The 25,816-nt window shown below is 45.9% G+C and overlaps 2 protein-coding genes across 4 annotated transcripts in view; both read left to right on the forward strand.

Annotated features, from left to right (window-relative positions):
* The window catches only part of LOC149327963 (uncharacterized), a 44,202-nt gene extending 29,610 nt beyond the window's left edge, over positions 1-14,592 (forward strand). The window contains exons 11-15 of one of the 3 annotated variants that reach the window (XM_089563231.1): positions 4,601-4,744; positions 5,991-6,110; positions 7,630-7,739; positions 10,555-10,657; positions 14,461-14,592. In XM_089563231.1, coding sequence (XP_089419357.1) covers positions 4,601-4,744; positions 5,991-6,110; positions 7,630-7,739; positions 10,555-10,585 — 405 coding nt within the window. In that variant the 3' untranslated portion in view covers positions 10,586-10,657; positions 14,461-14,592. Of the gene's footprint in view, positions 1-4,600; positions 4,745-5,990; positions 6,111-7,629; positions 7,740-10,554; positions 12,464-14,460 lie in introns of those variants that run through there. The other 2 variants (XM_089563232.1, XM_089563233.1) reach the window with 2 other exon arrangements.
* The window catches only part of LOC149327962 (uncharacterized), a 122,184-nt gene that overhangs the window by 93,591 nt on the left and 2,777 nt on the right, over positions 1-25,816 (forward strand). The gene's annotated exons all lie outside the window — the stretch shown is intronic.

Below are 25,816 nucleotides of genomic sequence, written 5' to 3' on the forward strand. Positions count from 1 at the left end.
TGTCGCCTCGTCGTGGAGACATCTGTTAAAATGGCATCTTGTGGCTCTTCACTAAAGTATGGGAGCACCTTAGAAGAGCTTGATGTCAAACTGGGTAAGGGAACTGCACTTACTAGCGCTCTTAAAGAAATATTTGCACCAGTTATTTCTTATAATGCAAAATGTAATCTATACTTTGCATAGGCATTGGGTGCATATTTGCTCAAATGTAAAAAATAATCAGTATGCATACGGACCGGAGTGCACACCTACATTTGATGCCTTGTTTCGATGTTGCACTTCAAATGAGGAATGATTGAATTTGGCGTTTCAAGGGCTGCCGTTCTGGTGCTTTAGTACACAAATATACACGTTGTTTCACGTAAGACATCACACAATTTTTAAACGCAGGCTTTTTGAGTTAAAAGATAGCTTTGAATAACATTTAACAGTGAGCTTTTTAACGACCACAATTGGGTCCTTTTAAATAAGTGAGAGGCGTGTAGCCCGCCGTAAGTAATATCAGTTTTTAGAATTTCAAAAACTCGGTTAGCCTCGGCGCTGTGGCCCAACAAATTTTGGCTACATCGCTCCAAAAATAGATGTGCTTTCGAGAAGTTTCCAGACAAAGCAACCTATCCGGTGCATGTATAACTCGTCAAAATAGTCAAAAATGTATTTGATCACAGCGCCGGGGTCAACCGCGTTTTCCACATTTCAAGAACTGAAACGGGTATTACTGACGGTGGGGTACACGCCTCTCAGTAATTAAGGAGCCTAACAGTAATAGTAAAAAAACGTTAGCCGTTCGGTATTACTTAACGAGCACGCTAATTAGTACGTCCTAACTTTATTCTGATGTACCACATTGCTGACAATGCTATGCTGAAAAAAACGCTCTTCTAACTCCAAAAGCCTATTATTAAAATTTGTGGAATGTCTTAGGTGAAACAATCTGCGCAGATGTTCAACGGAAGGCTTGTAGATACTGTATAGAGAGCATTTTCGCGAATAATGCGAACGGACTGGCGATGAACTGGCTTGACGTTGAAGCCATCGCTACCACGAATTCGGGAAAGCGGTCTAGTTCACTTATTTGTTTCGCCACCAGGTGGGGCACTACAAGAAAGTAGCGGCTGCATATTTCTCTGCAAAAAAAAGAATACCCGGCGGCAGCAAAGGCTCTATGTAAGAGTGCGACCACTCGGCTTTCGTGTCACGCAAACGTGTGTGTGGACGCACTGGCTTGTAGCTCTGCATGCTTAGGTAGGGAAATTTTTGCGAAAGTCACATTTCGACTTTTCAGTTTGTTTTGACGAGTATGGTACTGAACAATAGAAAGCACTATTAAAGTTCAGGGTCTTTTCGCGAATCACTTCTTCAGGGTGCGCGTCGATTCAGCGTTGGACGTGAAGCAGACAGCCACAAGATAGACGAGCGATGAGACACGGACGAACAGAGGAATTGGACGTTATATGAGCATCTCGAAAACAATATAGAAAGAAATATACAAAGAAGAACTAGACGCTTTGGACACAGCTTCCTAAGCTGACTAAATAAGTGGCCCTTGACCTTAATGCCTGCTCTTCATTGTTTCTCGAAAGCCGGGACCTGTCCACTTCCTTCCACGAAGCCTGACCGAGAACCACATAACAGTTCATTTTGGGTGGAAAAAACAGCGCGAAAGGGACGGAAGACAAAGATGAAGGAAACCACACCGACGAGCGCTGCCTCACAACTATTTTTTTTTATTTTTTTATAGTGAACGAAGATGCTCCCAAAGTCGAATATTTATACATCCGCCGGTCTGCTGCATCGGCCGGCAGGGAGCATCTTCGTTCACTATCAGATTCAAACTATTCGCATCTAAAAGAGCACTACAAAGCCTGCAAGAATGAAAATAAGAAAGTATGCAGACCTTTAGTCGCGCACACACGTATTTTATTCCGCCATAGAGATAAGACGACAAGGGAGCTCATTGAGGCATATCATATTCGGAAAAGGCGGGATGAATGCGTCAGTCAGCCTTCCTTATTGACTGTCCATAAAGAGGTCGAATTTCTTGATAACACGTGATTTGTGTTTTGTTTTTTAGTGCCTTTGTTTTTTTGTTTCTGGCTGTCTCGTGTTTTTTCGGTTAATCACAGTGTTCTGAAAACGCGTTGTAAGGTTTTAATCTTGACTCATGATATAGTTCTTAGACTTGTATTCTAGGCATGTGCGTGAGTGACGTCAGGTCATGTGAATTTTTAACTATAAATGTCTGTTTTTTTCTGAATAAAAAATAGTTGTGAGTCAGCGCTCGTCCGTGTGGTTTCCTTCATCTTTGTCTTCCGTCCCTTTAGCGCTGTTTTTTCCACCCAAAATGAACGTATACCAACTCGCCCAACTTTCCATTCTACCACATAACAGCACGCAACAAGCTCTTACGTCACCTTATCCGAAACATTTAGAAGCGGGCGGCTGTTCCAAGAAAGAGAGGAGTAACCGAAGTACTCCTTGATAGCAGCGTCTCGCTCCCACCCTTTCCTCGAGAGGGCCGCGCGCGCCCTGCTTCCCCAAGGTCGCGGGGAGAGGAAGACCTGGGCCCTGCTCTGAGATGCGCCTATGGTTGCGCGCGGCTTGCAGTGCATTAAATTCATCCCCAAATTTATTATCAGTGACTCCAAGAGCACAATAATTTCTATAAATGTCGCATCTCTCCCGTCACGCTCCACATCCTACAATCTATCACGCACACTCCTCCCTTGAATGGAACGTACGGCCCACTCACACGCCCGAAGCATTATCTATCCGGGCAGGGCCGAGCCCCTGTCCCCACCAGAGAGCGAGGTTAGCGAGAGACTGGTTAACCCCTTATCAGGATATCACCCGAAATTACCGACTTCGACAGGTCCCTACAACGCACGAAATCTCCTAGCTCCAGCTTCAAAGGAACGCCTTTCCGAATCGCACAGTTCTCTCCTATATCCACCCTACCCCCTCCTCTCCGAACTGCACATTCTGCTGACGCCACGCTACCCTATCCCACATCATGTGGACCTGCCCTATCATCCCCTTCCGTTTAATCACTGCCGAGGAGCAGCGAAAGACCGGGCTGCGCAGCTCGGAGCTGGGCCTTCAGGTTCGACTCGTCCAACGGGCTGACCGGGTCGCTTTTGCGCACAAGCTCTTATCCACCCGGCGGCGTGTTCGCCAAATGCAGCCGGTACAGCCAGCGATGACAGCGCCGCCCACCGGCAGGTAGCAGCCACCATTAAGGCTGGTTATAAATATTCATTCAGAACGACGGCTTGACATCGCCGCTATGGCGCAGTGGATTAGAGGCACGTGTTGCGTATGGAAGGTCGGCCATTTGACTCCGCTCTCTGTACTGTAATTTTATTGTTTTTTTTATCTTTCAATTTTTTAATTTTTTTCCCTTTTAGGTCGCAAATCGTGATGCTTACTGGCATATAACGCCGTTTAAGATTTTCAAAACATTGTCTGCATACTTTTACACAGATTATTCAGAGCGCTGGAACATCACTTTTGAATTTAAACTAACCCGGCGGCGGGGCTCACCTACTGCGTTATAAGGAACTCCGGCCTTTCTACTCTGCTAATAGTTTGTCTGGCTGTGTTTGTTCGTATTCGTGGCGCGCCCCGCGAACTGCAATGGTCATGCAGATCCTGATCAATTTTAAGCTCCTGAAAGAAAAGCGATCAGAACTGTACATCATTCAGAAATCGGCATCCAAAACTACTAAGAATTTTGGTCATTTCCATAGGCGCGCATTGTTTAAACGTAGAATAGTTTTCGAACGAACAATGGACGAGACATTGAAACGGGGCTGGGTGTGAGTTATACTGGGGGTAAGCTATAGAATCTAACCCAGGAGAAAAAACCTCGTCCGTTGTCTGTACGATCAGTTGTACCAAATTATACGACTTTTTCTAATGAAGCCGCAGAGGCTGTAACGCTTAAGGGAGCTGCTAGTAGCGTCGCAAATTCCCGATAACGGCAGTTCTATTTCCTTTTTGTGAATTTTTTCTCAGGTCAATTTTTTTTTCGCTTGCCGTATTTTTGTTCTGGTATCTCCCGGTCCCTTGCTCATTTCTCGCGAGCTCTTTTCTTTTTCCTTGTAAAGATTATAAAGTGGTTATTTCGGCCTTCGTTCGCATTACATAATGCGAACATTACAGAATGCGCATTACGGAATGCGCATTACAGAATCCGCATTACAGAATGCGAATGCGAATCTTGATAAGTGTTTGAAGTGTTCATCGAAAATTTCTTTATCTGTTTCCCTCTCAGTTAATACCTATGTGTTTTCTTGTGTTGGGTTTAATGGCGCATAAACAGCTAAGGCTATTATGCTCCAAGCTCATATTACCTATGTATGCGTGTGTAACCAAAACAAGTAAGTATGAACATCAGTGTTGGTTGTTTTGTTACGGCATTGTCATGAAATTCGGGTGAAAGCAATCGGCGTTTTCGAAGAAATGGCCTTGCTGGCCAATGTACATTTGTTCCTCCCTTCTGGAAGCATGCAATGGTGTCTCGTGTACAGCGCCGCCGTAAAGCTGGATCACACTCCGAATTTTTCTCTTCTAAACTCATGCTTCTCTCAAAATGCAGGCAAGCCGAGGCCGGCTTGTGCCAAGCTCACGCGCTGATCCCCGTGGGCCTCTCGTCGAGCTCATTTCGCGGCCTGTCGAACGAATGGCGCAGGCAGCCCGGGTTTCATCTAATTCCACCAGAGTGGAGAAAGGGCGGAGTGAGGTCAGTCAGATGACACCAGTATCGTGCTACGCAGCTTATCCTTTTCCCTGTTATTCTGGCGTCGGCCTCACTTGCCCCATTGTGAGGAAACCTGCCTTTTTGTGTGTGAATGTGTGTGTGAGATAACACTCGATGATACACTTAAAAGAAGGCGGTCAAATTAATGATGGGTCACGCGAGGTTGATCGGAAGGAGTTACCGCACAAGTCCCACGGGCGGCACCACCTTCCACCTGAAGGCAGTGACGCTGCGCTTAACCGCTGCTGCACTGCGCCAGGAAGACTCCTAGGAATCTGTACTGTGCATATACCGGCACTAACCCATCAGCTATCACGTCATACCCTTAAGTTAGAGCGCGGACCGCAGTACGGCGGCGACTGCCTACACAAAGTTAGCGCGCCACCAGGACGGCTGCGGCGGTTGCGCAGAGCCATGCTGAGGTAGAATTGCCAGCTGCGTTGCATCAGGTTACATCAGGCCGAAGCGCGTGCGGCGAGCGCCTTCATAAAGTGACCGGGAGGGCTTGCTCCTTCTCACACATATGCAGCCTTAAGTGCCTGTGTCGGGTTTTAAAGGCGGAAGCCTTTAATGCCACATCGTTGTAAGCAGCAGTTTTCGACAGAAATGCCACGCTTTTCAATTCGCCGCCGCGGTGGCTCAGTGGCTATGGTGCTCGGCTGCTGACCGAAAAGACGCGGGTTCGATCCCGGCCGCGGCGACTAGAATTTCTTTGGAGGAGAAATTCTAGAGGCCCGTGTACTGCGCGACGTCAGTGCACGTTAAAGAACCCCAGGTGGTCGAAATTTCCGGAGCCCTTCACTACGGCGTCTCTCATAGCCTTAGTCGCTTTGGGACGTCAAACCCTGCAAAACCAAAACCAAGCTTTTCAATTCGTCGAAACGGTCGTGACGTCACAGCGCGCGAACTTCAAACGGGGCCAATTGTACTTTGGCTATAACCATGCAACCATTTGTAGGGATCGTATAGTGATGCTCCATGTAAGTGGAAATGAGTTGAGTTAATTGCTTAATTACCTTCAATTAGTCTTCACGCTCTGCGCAGCTCTTCATATGCAGGAAGTCGCTCCACTGAACATGAGAGATGCGTGTTGCCGCTTTGCCAACCAATACAGCTACTCTCTGAGATACGCTTTTTCACCGGCTCTAGCCTTCACTTCTTCCCGTGCCCCCAGACGCGACTTCATGAGCGCGCTTATCGACACTTTTGCTTCGGTGTGCCGTTACAGGTGCAGAGGAAGATCATAGCCAGGATGCAGACACCATCTCCCACACATCGCTCAGTGGGAGGTGCCATTGTGCGGCCTGTGCGACGAAGCATCAGCCTTTCCGTGCTGCAGACCAGCAAGGTGGGCGGTGCTTCATGTCCGCGTACTTCGTTCGCGACTTCGACTAGTCTTCGCTTTGGAAGAACCGGGACGAACAGCAGAGTTAAACCTGGATATAACCACTCTTTTATTTCCCACAAACGACGTTCTCTGCAAGTGGCATGTGCGAACGAAGCAGTTTTACTGAAGTCGACTGAACAATTCATCCGACCACCAACTAGAAGGGCAAAGCGAGGGAGTAGCGATGGTCACTAGTGGTGACCATCGCTGCAGTAACGAAATAACTGCAAAAGATATGGTCCAGTGTACTGTAGGCAATTAAATACCGCTGGGATTTTGCCGTGCCACCCCCGTTGGCGTTTTTGTTTACGCGCGCTGTGACAATAAATGTAACTCTACAGAACCGTTGCTAGTAACGTGTGCTCCCACCAAATGACGGAACTGCGAAAGCTCCACTGCTTAATATACGTAGGCGACGTGTGTACTGGTTTTATGCACTGACATTCGGCGTCAGTCAGCTCAAATTGAAGCTGTAGGGAGAAAAGAAATACTGTATGGATAGTCTGAATCACACGTTGGCATTGCTTCTCCTTTGGGTCGTCCGTAAGGGCTGCATACTATTATTAGGAAAGACGAGGTCTTGTAAACTTGTCCACATGGCTCTACTCGAATCTATTTGTCATTCGCTTTTATAGCTTCTCAATCTCAGCTATTTAAGCAGCGTTTGCTTAGGGCCTACTTGGTTCATGATTTCAAAGCGCAATAGTTAGTGCAGCACATAAGGGAACAAGACATGTGTTAAAATTCACAACTGTGTAGATACAACGCGTGTACATATATAGAGTTATGCAGTCATTCGTTATGCAATAACCTTCACAATTTTACGCCTATATCGCCGAGAAATATCGTTTTCGTTTCAGCCACACTCAGGTGTCGCTGATACACACATCAGCCTTTTATCTGGTAAAAAAACGCTTCCAGTCCACGCTTGTTCCCTTTATGTCCTGCGCTAAAACATATTCCGGCTTAAAAATTTGTAATTTTCCTTGGGCAGAGGCGTGCGCGGATGTGAGCTTGTAGATAAGTGTTGTTTGCGTTGTTGTGCATCTGTAATCAGTGCATGTTGAAAGGGCACCGTGTTTTGTAATACCAAATATCTGCAAGAACATACGTGCCTGAAATGTTATTGATCAATAGTGTGTTGTAGGTTTTTCTCGAGGGGATTACCTATGTATGCTTCTTTAGGCGTGCGAGTCTGTACACAAATGTTCAAAATATGGTAGTGACTGTTTATTTCCATCAAGCGAGGCGCAGTCATACTGCAGCAAAGGAAATGTATATAGCTGCCACTTTTTTTATGTGTAGCATTTGCGCATTCATTTTCTAAGTAGGCCAAGATTTCGGGAGGAACGACCCAGTCGGGAATTTTGTCACCTGCTCCTCATTCCCGGAAGAGTGCAACTGCGACATTTGTACCTATCCGCCCCTTAATCGGATCCCCCATTGAGTTGGCATTTGTGGAAATCATTCTTCACTCCAGGTGGTGGCTAACCAATCTCGGCAGCTGCCCAGCCCCACAGCGTCGGCCGACAACCACTTGGGCCAGGCCCTGCGAGAGACGGGGGCCGGTTCAGGCAGCACACGAGAGGGGTGAGCCTTTTCAGCGCACCGCACGGAGTTAGAGCACCAGCCGAATAACCAATGATCTCGCAGTGTCGTGCTACATGTATTCCTCTTCCTCATTATTCCTCTCTCTTTTATTGCGAAAGCAATACTACTTGCACTTTCACGCCTTTGCCGTGCCGCGGCGGTGACCACCATCGTGCCGCGGCGGTGACCCCCAGAGCAATACTACTTGCACTTTCATGCCTGTGCCGTGCCGCGGCGGTGACTACCATCGTGCCGCGGCGGTCACCACCACTGACCTTCATTTGGCCTTGATTCCATTAGATTGGATTGGATTAGATTGGACTGGACTGGACTGGATTGGATTGGATTGGATTGGATTGGATTGGATTAGATTAGATAAGATTAGATTAGTTAAGATTAGATAAGATTAGATTAGATCTTGCTCCCAAATTCGAACTCATTAAATATCCACCGTTCCTCCGCATGAATTCTGCTAACGTGACAATGCAATTATCACCGCAGAAACGGGAGCCGTGCTTTCTTTCAACTGCCGCCCGTACCCACTGACGCTTATCACGAAACCAAGCACAACACGACGCTCTGTCTTGGGCGGCACGAAAGGCGCGAAGCGAGTGACGTTTTTCGCAAAGCACGGATGAGAGCGCTGTAATCGCGGCGCATCCGGGAGCACGGAGCGCGCTGTCACGTGGTATTTTTTAAACTCTGCGGGCTTTCGTTTTCCCCAATAAAAACAGTCACGCTAATTCTATCTCGTTGGAAGTGCCTGGGTCGGACAATATTTGTGGAGCTCCACAACTTTCCTATTGACATTTCAAGCTATATTTAAAAAGTTAATTTATTTATATCGAGAAATTATTCAAATAGGACGCGCGAAAAAAAATGGTACTGTAACTTGAAATAAGCCCTAACAACATCCACGCGATTTTAGTTCTGAAGAACGGTTAGGTCTTTTTTTTTATAAATCTGGGCCCAAGTTAGCTGGGGCACCCTGCATACATGAACTTTAAAATGCATTTGATTCAGTCAATCACAATATTCTCCTTTCCAAGATTCACACTGACAGTTGCCGTGGGAGTGCGCAAGCCTTGCTGAAATTGTTTCCAATATATAACGCAATATGCAGAACTAAACAATGTGAAGTCATCTACACCGCACATTAACTCCGGGATACCACAGGGGAGCTTTCTAGTACCACTTTTATTTTCCATTTACTTAAACGACTTAATCCGCTACACAAACAATGTGCAGTTTGTATCCTCTGCGGATGATACATCTCTTTTGAATACAGGTAGTTGTGAAAGTGGCATCGAACTTTGTGCAAATAAAGTGTTGGCCGACATTCAGACACGGGTTGATGCAAATCATCTTGGGATAAATCCAAATAAAACAATGATTGTGCTATACTTGCGGAAAAGAAAACACATTACCGAGCCACTTAATATACAGTTAGGCACCAATATATTGCAAAGAGTTGATTCTGTAAAGGTCCTTGGTGTCAACTTTCAGTGCGCTTAAGATGGAATAAGCACATAGAACATCTTTGTTCTAAAGTAGCCTCTACTGTACATGTCTTATGCAGATTCAAAAGCATACTTCCCGGAAAATTCAAAATCATGCTGTACAATTTCCTAGTGTTGTCTTGACTCCAATATTGTTACCTCGTTTGGGGCACTATTGGTGACACAAATTTGTCTAATCTGCACTTACTCTAGAAAAAAGCCTTGTTTATCAGATGTTCCTTACCCTTATACTTTCAATGATCTCTTTTTGCCATATATGATATTTCTCCCATTTTCAAAATCTATAAATACTGGTTGCTGGTATGCTTAGAGTCCTCGATTAAAACCAGCGATAGCATCTTAGTGGCTGAAAAAGAATGAATCTTGTCGCCAGACCCGTCATGGTGAAACATGGAATGTGCCCATGCCACGAGAAAACTACTGCAAGGAATCATTATCATACAAGCTTCCCTCTTCTTAAATCGGTTGCAACAAGAGTTGTTAGATCCTTTTTGTAATCGTATTTCCATGATTAATTTTTTTTTGACGTCTTTACCTATGCGAAGTCTGTAGTATATTTTAGTCGTTCCCATATAATTCTATTCAGTGACAATTGTTTGTACATGCCCACTCACTTTCATTTTCAATGCCTGCTGCGTCCTCAATAACTGCTTACAATCTTGGCAATGCTTCTGTTTTCCTTTTGTTTTTTTGCCTGTGAAATATTTTGCCATAACCATATCTGCATGAATGCCATTTTGAAAGGTTTGGTTTGGTTTATGGGGTTTAACGTCCCAAAGCGACTGAGGCTATGAGAGACGCCGTAGTGGAGGGCTCCGGAAATTTCGACCACCTGGGGTTCTTTAACGTGCACTGACATCGCACAGTACACGGGCCTCGAATTTCTCCTCCAAAGAAATTCAACCGCCGCGGCCGGGATCGAACCCACGTCTTTCGGGCCAGCAGCCGAGCACTATAGCCACTGAGCCACCGCGGCGGCCCATTTTGAAAGGGAGCAGGACTTCCGTCAAGGCGTTGCCACAGCTTTTATGCTTTGGAATCCCTGCCTTGTCTGCGCCTTCGCTGCCGCATACCACTGGTCACTTTATCGGCGAATTGTATGATAAGTCCATTTAGCATCGTGAATTTTCCCAGAACACGCGTGCGATAGCCGTATTTTCTGTCCTTACTGCCTTTTTTTGTTTCCTGAACTCTGTGGGCACGTCTACAGTGCTGTGATCCCGCGTCTCAGTGTGCCGTTGTGTCAGTGCGTTCCCGCAGCGCTATGCCTGATATTCATCATTCCTTCTCTGCAGGTGTCACCAGCCGCTATTCCAGTCCCTTTAGAAAGCCACCGTCACGTCACGCGCAGGCACAACCAGCTGTCGCACTGGGCTCTGCAGTGTACATACATAGCCCGTGAGTATGGCGTCAGGCGCAGTATAGCCCTTGATGAACTGCACGATCGTGACAGAAAAACGTAGCCATGAGGAAAGTGTGCGCGAAGCTGGTGCAGGGAGTGTTAGGAGCATAAGGCCAACCTGAAAGCGATCCGCCAGGATCTTCATTATGTGAATGAGGACCCCGATATTTTGCCCAGCACAAGGCGGAAACGCTGCCTCAGCCCCCCTACAGCCCCGACTTGGACCCGCCAGACTTTTTTGTATTCCCGAGAATAAAATCGTCGCTCAAGGGGAAACATCACGGATCTGTAGAGGCGGTTCAACAGGCCGTGACGAGGGAGCTAAACAGCATTCCGGTCCAGGCGGTCGTGGAGGCGTACGAAAAGTGGAAATCTCATTGGCAGCAGCGTGTAGGTGTTGAAGGTTGCTGTTTTGAAAAATTCCAATCGTTTGTACTATTCTCATGAATAAATGTTATAAAAAAATGAGCCCTACTACTTTCACAACAGACCCTGTACATAGGTGCCTGTGGTGGCCGTGCCTGGCCCAAGCAGCTTAGCTAATCGGCCAAATTTTTAGAGTTCCACTCCTGAAGGCGAAGCTTAAGCGTCATTAATTAGCAGTTAATTATTATTCAGTCATTAAAACGTATCGGCGAAGGCCGGTCCTAGCAAAGACAAGAGGGACACCACCCATTTCCAATACAGGGCTAATTATCTGTGGTGCTTTGGGGAGTCCACTCCGTTTACCATGAGAATAGACACGCGCTGCTCTGAATGTGCAGGCCACGTGCTCGCTCGTCTGCCAACGAAGACTCATCCTTTGTGGCTTCAACATTCCTCCCTGAAAAAGAAAAAGAACTTGTTTTTGAGGAAAACAACTGGAGGAATAATTATCTCACATTTCGGTGGACATCTCAAATGTGCGATGAGAGAAGGGATAAAGGAATGGGTGAAGTTGCCGTAGTGGAGTGCTCACTGTTTCAGTATTCCTCCTCCAAGTAACGAAACAAGCATGTTGCAGCGCACGCTAGCCAGGATCAGCAAACGCTTTAGATGAAGTCAAAACTGGGAGAGGTTGTACCATGCAGCTGAGGAGCTTTGGTTTAGTGCGTTAGTTTACAGGCCTTCTGCTTCAAAGCGACACTGATTCGTACTCTTAAATGCCACTTCCGCGTAGAGCAAGTTAACGGCCTCAATATATTGCAAAATCAAGCTGCTCTGAAATTTCTTAATAGGGAGTATCGAAATCGTCCGTCAATTTTTCAAGTCTTAGAACACACTTTCCTGCTCCATGAATATTGTTGACATATGCACTTCTCCAAGTACGTTGCAAGGCACATTTTCGTCATATATGGTTCTTTTCATTATTCGCTGAAAAGTTTATAGAGTGTAACACTCACACCAATGGAACTATTATGTCTTCGTCTTTTAAAAAAAATTAAGCGGTAGGCTTCTGCTTGCCTTGCTTGGTAGTTTAACGCCTCCTTATCATCCGCAACTTGCAAACCCCGGTTATTCACTGCAATAATTCAGTAGGCAGCGTAGGTATTTGGCCATATCCGCAGCGAAATTTCATGTTCATTAACATATTAACAGAAGGTAGTGCTGCCTGTTAGCAGGACTGTTATTTACCAATGGCATGTTCATTAACATATTAACAGAAGGTAGTTCTGCCTGTTAGCAGGGCTGTCAGTTACCAATGGCATGTTCATTAACATATTAACAGAAGGTTGTGCTGCCTGTTCGCAGGGCTGTCAGTACCAATGGCGCCCTTAACGACTGTTTGCCTGTTACATTGGCGTATCCAGGACCGCTAAACAGTATGTCTCGTCGACTCATGAAGCATGATAGTCTTTTAAACTTAAACTTGTGGCCCACCCTTGCCATCGGTTTACAACACGTTGTCTCTGCATGAAAATGCTAGACAAGTGTTATGAAAGAGCTCGAGTAAACAATCCGCTGACTGCCAAAGCAAGGAAATATACTTGCCCCTAACTGACATACCTCCTCCCCCCCCCCCTCCCATGTGCAGTTTTGGCACTGTGCAATGTAGTGCGTGCCCTCTGTTGTAGCTGAAGGCTGAATATGTTGAAAAGGGAAATCATCCTCAAGGAACGAATTTTTTTCTGGCGCGGCTTATGATTTCTGATCGCTGAAACTTTCCTGTCAGTTTTTGTCTTGCCGAAAACTTGAAAAATGGTTGAAATGACTGCTCTAAGAACACAAAAATTTCGAAAAGTTTATAATTCCATAATTTAGTATGTTTTTTCTGTCTCATGTTTCAGAAAAAAATAAAACACATTCATTTAAAATCAACACTTGTGAAAGCGTAATTGCTTTTATTCACACACGAAAATTAAAAGCCACACCCGAAATGTTTGAAAACTTTCAGATGGTGACCACAGCATGAAACATTTTTTCGCAAGAACAAGCTGACATAATATTTGATATAGCAACTCACTGAATCATGATTTTCTTTTTAAAAAAATCAGATCATTGACCACCAAGTTCGCGCTAGTTTGTATAGAATGACCCGATTGCCATTTCTGCACCTAACACATATTGCCTATCCACGCTGCTATCCTCGATTTATACCGGTTGTTTCAATGAACATTTCTTGCGTGTTTCCATCCGTGAAGAGAGGCAAAAAAAGTATGCTTTTTGGGAAAAAATATGGCTTTTGTGACATAGCGGCTTAGTGTTACCAGTGTTGGTGGAAACCAGAAAACCGGTGAGCCATCTGTAATAGTAAGCTGGTTAACTAATTTTTTTGCAGTTGACTTTTTAATTATTTGAGTTATGCACTTATTGTAATTAGAGAGCTGTAGCCAGATGTTAGTAATAGCCGTATCAGTTTTTAGAATTTCGAAAACGTGATTACTCTTGGAGCTGTGGTTGTACAAAATTTTACTTTTTTGACTTGTTCATGCAAATGATAGCTTGCATTGCGTGCATGCTTTCGAAACCGCATGTATTTTCGCAAGATGAGGCCAGATTTTGTTGAGCCACGACGACGAGGATAATCGAGTTTTCGAAATTCTAAAAACTGATATGGCTGTTACTAATCACCTGCTACAGATCTCTTTAATTCCAACCAGTTGCCCATCTGTGATAGATAAAATGTTAGACATTAAAATTTAGTTCCCTAGCTCATGACGATTCACAGGCTTCCCGGTGTCCACCAACACTTAATACTACACCGAAAAAGCTATATTTTTGTCCCAAAAATTCTATCTTTCAAAATTTTAGAACATTATATCTGAAACACTTGGTCAGTGGCGTTCACTTTCATCTCATTATCCTTGGCTTTCCACCTATCCATGATATTTTTCACAGCGCAACAAGAACGGGAAAAACGAAAGACGATAGAGTAACACAAACAAGCGCTGACTATCAACTAGTTTTTATTGCAGAAAAGAAAGGTTATATATAGAAACACCTATCAGGCACACAGACGTTTTCTGGAAGGAACGTGGTTGTTCAGATACCTTAACTCCCTCTCGAATAAGGCAATCAAAGGGCTGCTGATACATAGACATCACGTGCCTTCCAGAAAACGTCTGTGTGCCTGATAGGTGTTTCTATATATACCCTTTCTTTCCTGCAATAAAAACTAGTTGATAGTCAGCGCTTGTTTGTGTTACTCTATCGTCTTTCGTTTTTCCCGTTCTTGTTGCGCTGTGAAAAATATCATGAATACTTACCAACTCGCCCAGATTTCTGCTTTGCTGAACGTTATTTCCACCTATCGTCTCTCTTCTATTGCTACCTTCCGCAGCAAACTTCTCAACGTCGTTCACTTCCGTCTCCAACCCAGGCTCAGTGCCCCTCTTGGAACCCAAATCCAGGCTCTATCACCTTCCCTCCGGCACCTTGCAGCAGCGGCACAGTGCCAGCTGCCTGCAGGGACTTCTTCGCGTCAGCGGAAACGACTCCCGAGGACAACCTGGCTTCATTCTAAAAGCGGTTGGGGTGTATAAGGTGAGAAGAGACTGCTTCATTGTCCTCTATACTGTGTGCTCCCATTGGGCACTGAAACTGCACTGGACGTCCGCGGACGTTCAAAACGTCCCCAGGACGTCCCAAGGAGTGTTGGTGCCCATTGGGCTGGAGCGAATTTACACCCCTGCTATAAACGCAAAAATGACATGGGTGAGAAGATTCGTGTGACTTTATTGCGCGAGAAGGAAACAGATGCGGAGCCCTCTGCGCTATGGAGACAGCTGTTCAGGACTCCGCAAGAGGAGGTCATCAAGAGCTTGGTACTTTTTGCCGCATGCTGTTACCTTGCCAAGTGACGGGGACCCGCAGCTGTGTTTTACGCACAGCTCATTCCTCTGTCATCCCGTGTTATTCTTGTGGGTCCTTTGCTGTGACTCGTTTTACTGACGACCGCCGCCGTCATTTATCCCCCTGAGACCTGCAGCCTAAGTTATGTAGAGATACATCACTGTGGTATTTCGTGCTGCGTTTTGAACTCTTGCCTGCATGCCATGTCATGCCGTATGCATGCCAGTTTGAGAAATATTCGAAGCATACAGTAATATTACAATAGTTGTTGCTTGAGCATTTGTTTATACGTGTCGACAGCCCTCCTAGAAGTGCTGAAGTGTGCTAAATATTGCTCGGCACGTTCCCGTTCGTAAACTTGCGTAGGTTTCGAACGTGTGCACAACTGCTGCCATCTCTTTGAGAGCTCTGAATGAGTTCAGTTCACTGTATAAAGTTAAAGTTCACCGCACGACTCATTACTTAAGGGATGGGTTTTTAGACAAAGCAAAACATCTCGAGAGGAAGAAAACAATCCTATTTGAAGCAATTTTGTGCAGGCTTTTCATACTCTCAGCTACATATGGGATAGTGCAAAGCTATGGGATAAATTGCGCCTGGATTTATTTTGTGTGTGCTTACAATCCACAGCACAGGGATGTTTTTCCATTTCGCCTCATCGAAAAGCGACTGCTGTGGCAAGACATCGGAACAGGCACCTTAAGATTAGCAGCCGAAACGCAAAAGCGCATGACCCCCGCAGGGAGCACACAGCCCATAAATGTAGCCGAGAAATAGCTTTAGAGTGCGAAGCCTCATTCCAACACCTGCAGCGCCAACGACTGTTGTCCAATGCTATACTGGAAAAGTTTTACATTGGCAGCATCTTCCGCGGGCTGAACGACCTGCCAGGGAGTTCCGCATAATGAGTGTTGTTTCTATGACACTTTCTGAGAACATTGTTCCATTGCCAAGGAAGAACTCGCTGTATTGCTAACCTTCCGATCTTGACAATGTCAAGAGGCAGTCGTTGAATCCATCTACATTGGAACACCCTGCCGTTGAGAGAGGTGCTAGTGAACAGATGGAATTCAAGTGCAGCGTGTGCAGTTAGTGAGCACATTCACTGAACGTGGCGCACAGCATGGTGACGTGCGGCCGCCAGGTGACAGAACCATCAACTTTTCAGGAGCCATGAAAGTTCTCGCTGCATGCCTGATGCTTCGTCTTGTTTTCAATGCCAGCCGTGATAGTAACGCTACATTACCACTATCCTCCACACCGCAGGTGGAAACAAAGTAAACAATACACTAAAAATAGTTTCGTACGCTGCAATACATATTACAGCAAAGCCGGATTTGTGCTGTTGCCTCACCGAGGACGATGCTCTAGTCCATTGTTGTGGTCTAGCATTCGTAGAGCTCACTAATCCCATTTCGCCTGTTCTTACTTCTCATCAAGTTGGCCACCGTGGGCGCTTGTCGACTTACCGGTCAGTAGCGTCTAGCATTGACGTGATCGGCCAGCGTAGAGCGCCCTCGGATAGCTGCATGCTGTCTCTCATGCAACTGCAGAGGGTCACTTGACAGGCGCTGTTCACGTTATATTTTAAACGAAGCTGACGGTTGTGCGAGATGCGCGAGGAATGAAGAAAATCGGGGCCCATATCATCGTATGTTTGCATTGCACACCAGACAGGCGCCTTTGCGTTTCTACTCCATCGAAACCCTGAAACCCCGGCCTGGTACGAACCAAGTTCTGCTCTTCCTTGGCTTTTGTGCTGTGCTCTACCGTCTTCCTTGTTGATTGTTGTACAAGCTTCTATGGTTACACATTTCAAGCCCCTGAACGGTCGTCGCTTCCTATGCGCCTGACGGATATGATGAGTTTTGTTGTTGCGGTAAACCTGCGAAGCTCAGGTGGGCCCACAAGTAAACTCGCCGCGCTTATGGGTTTTGCGTCCTTTGTACCCAAATGCAGGTCAGGCTAGCAGACTTGCATAGAATTAGTGCCAGTTTTTTAAGCTCCTCAAGTGCATGTTCAGCTATACCTGTTCAATTTGATTTGAAGGGGTTTAACGCCCCGAAGGGACTTTGGCTATGGGGATGCCCAAAAGGAAGAGCTGTGGACAATTTCCGGCACCAGGAGTCTTTTAACGTGCAGTGATATTGTATAGTACGGGGGCCACAGGGTCAAATTCAAAAAGTATAATATATCTATATATTTTTGATATTACCCTGTGTATGGACAAATAAATCTTGAAACTAACTGCATTTGCAGAAACCGATCACATCAATTGCCAAAAATTTGGGGAACCTGATCTAGACGCACAACTCGAATGAATCGTGTGGAAATATGCGCAAGCAGCACAAAGCATCGTGAAAATCCTCAGCTCTGACTTTGAGGTCTGGCACCCGTGTGCTATAGCCAAGGTCCCGGGATAAACCATGGACTCAGTGACTGCATTTCAGTGAAGGCAAAGTGAAAAATTATCCGTGTGCTGTGATACGATGTAACTCTGGTCAAGAACCCGATGTGGCTAAATTTCACAGAGCCTTTTACAGTGGCGTCTCTCACAGGCCACTTGAAGGTTTGCGTCGTTGAGCAAAGGTTATTATTCGGTGCCACATATGAAGTTGATGCCTAGAGTGTCACCAGTCTCTAATTATGCAATACAATCTTTAGTGAAACATGTCTACCAAGACTGTTTTTTGCAACCTTGTCTTTACGTCTCTCCTCCAGCCTGGTTGTCTTTGTTGGAAGCCAATTTTGGGCCCGATCATACGCTCAGCTCCGATCATTACAACAGGGGATACCACCCTGCTGCCTGCCTGCTGCCTGCACTGATGATCGGAGGCAGCCTCCAAGCAGTGCATATGCTGCGAGCCCAAGGCAGCTGGTGTGCAAGTTGTGTGGAGAATGATGCAAGTTTCACAGGCACCGCCGGATAGTGCGCTAATTTTCTTATGGCCTCGTGTTTTTTTCCCTCGAGGCGCAAACATTTTAAGGAATGTTGGTACAAATTGTTGGTAACATGCTATACGCAAATGTTGGGACGAATGAATGGCAATGCAGACACAAAGGAAGAAAATGCCTTTTATTATATGTGTTGCTTATGGAGGTGCGGGAAAGCCGACCACAACCTTGGCTTCGCACAAAGCGCCCCCCATCCACTGCAGATCTTTAGCGCTTGTTTGCTCGTTGCTTACTAGCGGCGCCTCATTCACTTCCCACAGGCTGCCGTTGGCCCTACATGAGAAGCAGGAGTTTCCACAGGATTTGAAATCCGGAGAAAAGGGGGGCGGGAGGGGGGGGGGGGTCTAAATTTCAAGTGGGGTGTGTTGAGAGCAGAGGAGAAGCAGCAGCAATTTTTATTTTTTTTTTGAGTAGTTGATGTGTAGCCTAGGACTAGCAACGATTATGTCTCCAACACTTTTGACAAAGGTAGCAAACAATCACTTAACTTAAAGCAAGAACTAAAGCCGCATTTATTCACAAATAAAACTCATGAAAAAGGAATGCATAAAGTGCGGGTAGAAACTATTCGCCAATTCAGACTACCTCCAGACAACACAAATACATCCTCAGGACGTCCTGCGGATTATTTTTCAGGACATTTGTTATCCTCAGGACGTCCTGTACTGATCCTCAATAAGTGCTCACATAGTGCTGTTGTGCGGCCTGAGTATGTCCTCAGGGCATCCTCAAATTTCCCATCAAGGACATTTTTAGTACGTTTTCAGGATGTCAGATGATTATATAGCTCTCAGATTATGGGTCATTATATTGCTTAATTGTAGGCAGTGTGCACAGAGGCTGTAAAGCAGTTTTTTTACTTCATTGTCCTGGATTCTAGCAAACAAATTATGCAAAAATTATGCCTTGCTCAAAATTGGTTCGTTACCCATATTTGTTGGTACATACAGGGTAATTGTTCTTCATGCAATATTTTCATGCACTGACGACTACAACTCTTTCAGGATTTGAACTCTGTAACCGTAGTGCAAAAGCTACTTGGACTAATGGCCCCAAAATCTATACAGTCTAACCCAATCAGAATCATGCAGTACATAAGAACAGGTTTAAAAGCCAAAATATCTTAAAATTTTTTTTCTCTTTAAGGCCCACACTTTCTTCAGTAACATTGGTTTCTTTCTTTATATCACTATTCTACACAAGTATCTTTCTATAAACCTATAGTTTTTAAATAATGAAGAACGAGTTCGAGGAGTAAAGCTTGTTTTATCTAAGTTCAATGTCACAATATTGTCCTGTGACAGGACGTTTACAGGACATTTGAGAAATTTTCATCCCCGAGTCGTCAAGCGAATGAAAACATAGAACATCTTCATGAGGACGTTCACTCGTGTTGCACACAAAATACTCAGAATGTCCTGTTCGGAATGAGGACGTTCTGATCATTTAAGGACGTCCTCATGACGTTTTGGTGGATGGGTTATAAAAAACTACCTGTTCATCGGCACTCACATAACACAGACGTGAAAAAGGCTCTAAAACGTGAGCACCTGTGCAGAAGTCATAAAGGATCTACAAAATAATTATACACACGCTCCAGGAAGCTTTATCCATGCTTCGTCCATCGTGAGACACTGGATAGGCAGCGTGGACCTACAGCTGCTGAGACTCATATGGTATGTCGCGTGTTTGCTTAAGCAAAACTGCTCTTCCTGTAAAAGATCATTCATGCAGACACACCGAAACCAGCGCCGCTAGGCTAGTAAACTTGCGCTTTAAAACTAGTGCTTAGTTCGATGCCGCACCACATGATGTCGCTATTTGTCTGCTCCGCGAAGCATTCCATTTGTGTGGCAGTGTGCAGTGCTCAGACGTATCCTTCAAGAATAGGTGATGCTTCAGGGTTCAGCAAATTCAGCAAACGTTGCATTAAATTCAAATGTGGCGCTAGCTTGTCCTCCGTTCTCATCACTTGCAAAAGATAATTTTCTAAGGCACATGAAAAGACAGGCAACGAGTTATTATTCGACTTTCTTGTTTCAGGTTTTCCTGTGGAGATCAATGTTGCGTCTGTCGACAGCTACAACATTAACTCCATTAGTTTCAGCACTCACGCTGGCTATTCGCTGTTTTACATGATTCGTTTCGTACGAACATTTGGCCAAGTAGCAACTTTGAGCAGCATTGTAACTAACCTGGAAGTACATGACGGTTGAGCGTTGTGCCACGAAGACAGTGCCGTGACCCGAAGGGGCGTTGAAGTGAGCGCACTTATATGGAGGCGGGAAAGGGCGAGCCGATGCTGTCCCCAGTTGCCAGCCGAAAGCGAGCCGTTTGGCCAGACTTGGTGGGAGCTGAGGCGGCGGGCTTGATGGGAGGCTGTAGTTCGCTGATAGTTGGTCGAGAAAGGCAGCCGGTTCATCGGGAGCTGGCTCGGCGAAACAGAAAGGGTCAGCAGGCGACAGGCCACCCAGGACCGTGAACAGCAAAACCTGGAAGTACATGACGGTTGACCGTTGTGCCACGAATACAGTGGCGTGACCCAGACAAAACTTCTCATGTCGGTATATAAGCGGCGCGCAGTTCTGGGAAAGAATAACTGGAGGAAAATAATTTAATTGGCTTCTTTAACACAGACTGGAATGTAATATATATGCGGCCCAAAGCGGATTCCGTAAGAAACAGTGAGCTGCAATAAATCTGAAGCAATTTCTTCCATCGAACTAAATTTAATTGCTTCTTCAAAGCAAGCTTTCATATGCCTTCGACGGCATGTGGACATAGATGCGAGGGCACGTGACGTGTCTATAAGGCTGCAAAGCTCCTTGGGATGACACTGCTCCCCGCTTTTGATAGGATACTCTGGGGATGTAGCAATGGCTTGGCTACAGTGCTCAAGAGCAGATAGTGTGTCTCGAGAACATTTGAGCAAACCTTAACACTTGCAAGCAATGCACCTGTTCCCAATCTGGGTACCAACTTGCTATTAATAGCATAACATGAGACATCTCCTAAATAGTGCTTCTTATGAGCTTTAGATGCATGGCCGTTAACAGGGACCAACCTATGTGGATATATCATATAAACGCGTGCGTGTAACAGCCGCACTTTTGTTTTCAAATTTGAGGGCCAATTTTCGGGATACGGCCCACACACGCGGTGTGTGCAGAAAAAAAATTTTCTAAGTACAAACACACCAATAAGCGAATGAGTGGCAGTTATTGTACGCCCAATCTTCACTTATCATCACTCGCGGAGTATTTCGACTTCGAACTGAAGCTGCGCTTTGGTGCACGTTCATCCCACAAGAAGCCGCGCAGCACGTTCGCTGTCAACGCATAGCCGTTGTTCCGCACTTCCATCGCATAACAGAGCAGCTCTTCTTCCAGGTCGGGAAATTCGCGCGGCTTGCCTCGGAAAGCGCGCTTTTTGCAGCCTCTGTTTCTCAATGCATCCTTTTGGTTCCATCATCCTCGGACGCATTTCTCGGCCACGTTGAATTTCCTGCCCACCGCACGCTTGCAGTGTTCGAGGGCTAACTCCTGGCCATGTGACTATCAAGGTACTTGTCCACCATGCTAAAATTGCAGCGCTTGGTGGCAGCACGCGAAAGCCACAACTATGGTTAACTAACACGCTACCGCTATTCTCGCGCCTTCGGCAGCTGGAGCTGGTGATACTAATGAGCTCGTGGCTTCGCGGCAGATTAAAAGTTGATGTTGATGAATGGTCTCGGGCGCCATGTGTTGGTGGTTCCTATACTCCGTTTCATACATAGCTGTCAACACAGCCAAGGCTGCGGCGCCTGTTCGCGCTCCTCGTCCGCATCGTAATGTAGTGCGTCGAAAGTGAAAAGAGTAATGAACTCAAAATTAAAGTAAATGTTGGTTGATATTGCAGTATAATGATAATGGTGTTTTATTTTGCAAAAAGATTGCTTTTTCTTTAATGTTCTTCAAAACAGAGTGCCTTAGTTTTCTGGTTTTTTTCGGCTACTCCTGTATCAGGTTTTCGCAGCTAGCCGGCCGGCGATGTCGTCTGCTTTCGTCTTTCAGTTTCCGAGTATGCGGAAATGGCACCGCTATCGCCTACTCGCTTGTTTTCTTCGCCCACTGCGGCTTCAAAAACATCTCCTGCTCGCCCGTTCTCTAAGCTGAAATCTCCGAAAATTCCGAAAGACTCCAAGCAGGTTATTGTCAACGTTTACTCTAGCGTAAGGAAGCGCTTCCCGGAGAAGAAAGTGCGTGAAGTTCTCGAAACTGTGGGCGAGATGACCGGGGTGAGCCCTCGGATAGTTGCGAGGTTCAAGAAGGAAGGTCTCGCTACTGGAATAAGATCACCACAAAAACGACCTAGGAAGGTGACCATATCTAGCTCTAGCAGTGTTAAATATGACAGCTTTGCAGTCAATGCAATCCGACTCGAGTTACATCGTATGTATGCCGTACACTACACTGCCTTTTCCCTTCGAGACAAGTAAACAGCGCTGTGTTTTTCAAAGTAGGTATTAGAGTTTCACAGTTTCAAGTTTCTACCTAATGAATATTTTAAGAGAAATAAAAAAAAACAATAAAAAACCACCTGAGCCAGGAGTCGAACCTAGGCCATTTGTAAAATGAACGCACAGGCGCGCGCTTCGTACCACTCAGCCACGACGCGAGGCGGACGAACACATTTTGCTTGTTTTTTTGCAGCGGACTACTTTCGTACATTTGGCAGCGTTGACAGCTATGTATGAAACGGAGTATAGAAGCTAGTGTGCACGTGCATTGCCGCCGCTACCCAGCGCGCCGTTGCTTGCAGCTGGAGCTGATCACGAAGTCCACGCGTCGCATGCATTTCGAAGGCTGTTCCCGCGTTCGTCGGGGAAAGTTTGGCTGAGGCCATTGAACAAATATGTTTTTAAATATTTCTTTCGTGTAAACAGTCTGCGGCCCATGCACGGGTCTTACAAGTGTTTATACAGTACGTTCATGCTTTTTGCAGTACGCATCAGCGTTTTGTATGTGCTACATCTACGAAGCAGGGCTAATTATGTCGCCTTGTCCGTCCTGAACTTGGTCAGTTAGACTACTTGCTCTGCATTTCAACTGTGCTGGACAACAGAAATGTCTTCATGCTATGGAATGGTGTTACAGGTTAAAGAACCACAGGCAATCTATGTTAATCCGGCCCCGACTATTACGGCATCGTTCATAACTGCCTCAGCTGATTTGGGATGTTTAGCGCGTCCACAGCATAGCAGACTCCAACATAGCCACAACAACTATCAGCGAATGCAAGCGATTATTGCACAACCCAAGCTGTGCCTAAGATGTCAACAGCATGAAGACGCTAGATGTTTCAGCGCTGCGTTCTTCCTTTAACAGCTTCGGGCGTGCGGCGTACAACGGGCGCAGCTATCGAAACGAAAGATAAGCAGCCCTTGTAACTCTTCACAGTCGCGCCTACAATTGGCATCTCTTCTGTCATTCCTGTTACATAGCATCACGCAGGAATGACACAACAAGAAGGAACGATTTATTCAGGCAGCTCCTTTTATAGCCCGCCGGTGCGGTGACGTTGTGATCACGTGGTCATCACAAGGTTTGCCGACGACGCATCATCTCTCTCCCCCTTAAAGAGAAAACCGTACAGGTGGCCGTCGCTATCTGGTTGATCTTCGCAAACCAGGCGGGCCAGTTTCCGTCCCGGATGCTTCTGGGCTATCTTGCGACGTGGTCGGAGCGTCGTCCGCAGGTTCCCGCTTGCCAACTTCTCCAGGGGCTCTGTCTTCTGATTCAGTCCGACGTCTCAGTTGGTCCAAGTGCCGCCACTGAAGACCTTGCTCCGAGTCAACGCAGACCATCCTGGAGCCCTGTTGACCATGCATTACTCCTGGAATCCACCTGCGACCTGCTCCGAAATTGCGCATCCAGACGGGTTCTCCCACATCCAATTTAGTCGCACCTACTCTTGGCTGGCTTTCTGCCGACTTCTCACCGGGCGTGATGCAGTCCACCGTTGTTTGCGATGTGGCAATTTTCATTGGAATTGCTTCTATCCATTTTGTTTCAGAGTCTACGGCGACCATTGCCATATGTCCGCCCATTGGGCCTGCGAAATCTGCGTGTAGTCTGCTCCATCTTTCCCCGGTTTCTGGCCACGCCACAGGTGTCTGTGCTGGTGGCATCGCAGCGGCCTGTGCACAAATAGAGCATGATTTCACCAGTCGCTCTATGTCAGAATCCAGACCCGGGTACCAAAACAGCGTTCTCGCCGTGCTTTTCATGGACGTCATACCAGGGTGCGTCTCATGGAGCAGCCACAACAAACGCTTTGCCGCCGCCATCTATCGCAAATCATTCCTTCTTGTTGTGTCATTCCAGCGTGAAGCTATATAACAATTCCGACAATTGCAAGAAGCAGACGATAAAGCAGTAGTCTATGCGAGGCGTACGGGAAGCAGTGGTAAAGAGATATCTAAATGGCACCATTATGCGCAATCGGCTGCAACTTACACCAGACTCAATCCTTCCAGGCTTCATACTGGCCCCTCGTCCGGCTCCAGGCTTCTCATTGTTGTAAATTTCACTGCTGTTCACTTTAACGCCCTTTTTGGTTGAACGTGTCCACAAAGAAATTACTATTCAGCTTAATTCTTCAGAAGTGTATGCATGCAACCATTTCTAGCATTTCTTTTCTGTTGTTCAGGACAAAAAATGCTGAATAAAGTTGATTGATTGATTGATTGATTGATTGATTGATTGATTGATTGATTGATTGATTGATTGATTGATTGATTGATTGATTGATTGATTGATTGATTGATTGATTGATTGATTGATTGATTGATTGATTGAAACTGAAGGCTACGTTTTGCGGTTACCGGCTCACCATGCAGAATGCACTCCTCGAGGCTTAGAAGCACCTCGAGGCAGCGATGAAAATCAGTTTAATTTCATAAAGTTTTGGATGTACATGCATCTGCACTCGGCACAACCTCGGTGATGACAAGCGCTGCTAAAAACAGTATCGTCGCTCGGCAGCGCACCCGCTACAGCCACGGTTGCGCGAGGTTCTAAATTTTGAAAAAAACTTCATTTTCATGAGTCATCATTCACTTCCTGGGCTAAAAATGAAGAGCATTAAGCCAATGTGTCGGCCACAGGAGAAGCGGCAGATTAAGATTTACTTCCTTTTGTACTGCCCTTGTCGTCGCTCTGACGTCATACAGAAGACCAGCTTGAACTACGTAATGCCAGGGCCTGCGGCCACTTCTGCTGATAGCAGCATGAGTGCAGTCGTCACGGACGACTATAACGTCATGACCACGTCGAGAATAAAACTGAACACACGAAAAAAACATGCAATTAAACGAGAGATTAAGATAAAAGTGCAATTAAGAGAACTGTGTTTTCATAGAGGTATGCAGCTTCGAGAAAAAAAAATGTCTTTTCAATGTCCGGAAGTGTAACTCGCCCTGCTGAGTCTTTATCGTGGCATCTGCTCAAAAAGAATGGGGAAGTGTGATAAGGTGTGTAAATCTTTTATTTGCACGTTTCTATGAAGATGAAATGGAAACTTGAAAACTAGACATAAGATTGTGTTCACAATTACCTTGACATAATCATTTCCTGATACCTGCAGTTGAAACCTAAATTTGTTCTGCGCACATTATATCACTGAAGTTTCAGCTCAGTGGAGTCCAAATTTCTTCTGTCATGTCGCATAGCCCATGCCGAAGCATCAGCTTTAGAGTTTTAGCTCTGACTTGCTCATACCCCAGTTTAGCATGCAGCCGTCGTCGTTGCCGTCCAGAGCGCCACCTTCCAACGAAGGCAAGTGGGAAAGTACAAATAGGAAAATGCTGCGGTCCACTTTTAGGAGGATATCATAGATAGGTGGTGGACGGCGATTGTTGGCTTTGTGGCTAAGGTGTCCGCTTC

The sequence above is a fragment of the Amblyomma mixtum genome, chromosome 10 (assembly GCF_055824585.1).
Source record: "Amblyomma mixtum isolate Tamu chromosome 10, ASM5582458v1, whole genome shotgun sequence".
Lineage (NCBI taxonomy): Eukaryota > Metazoa > Arthropoda > Arachnida > Ixodida > Ixodidae > Amblyomma > Amblyomma mixtum.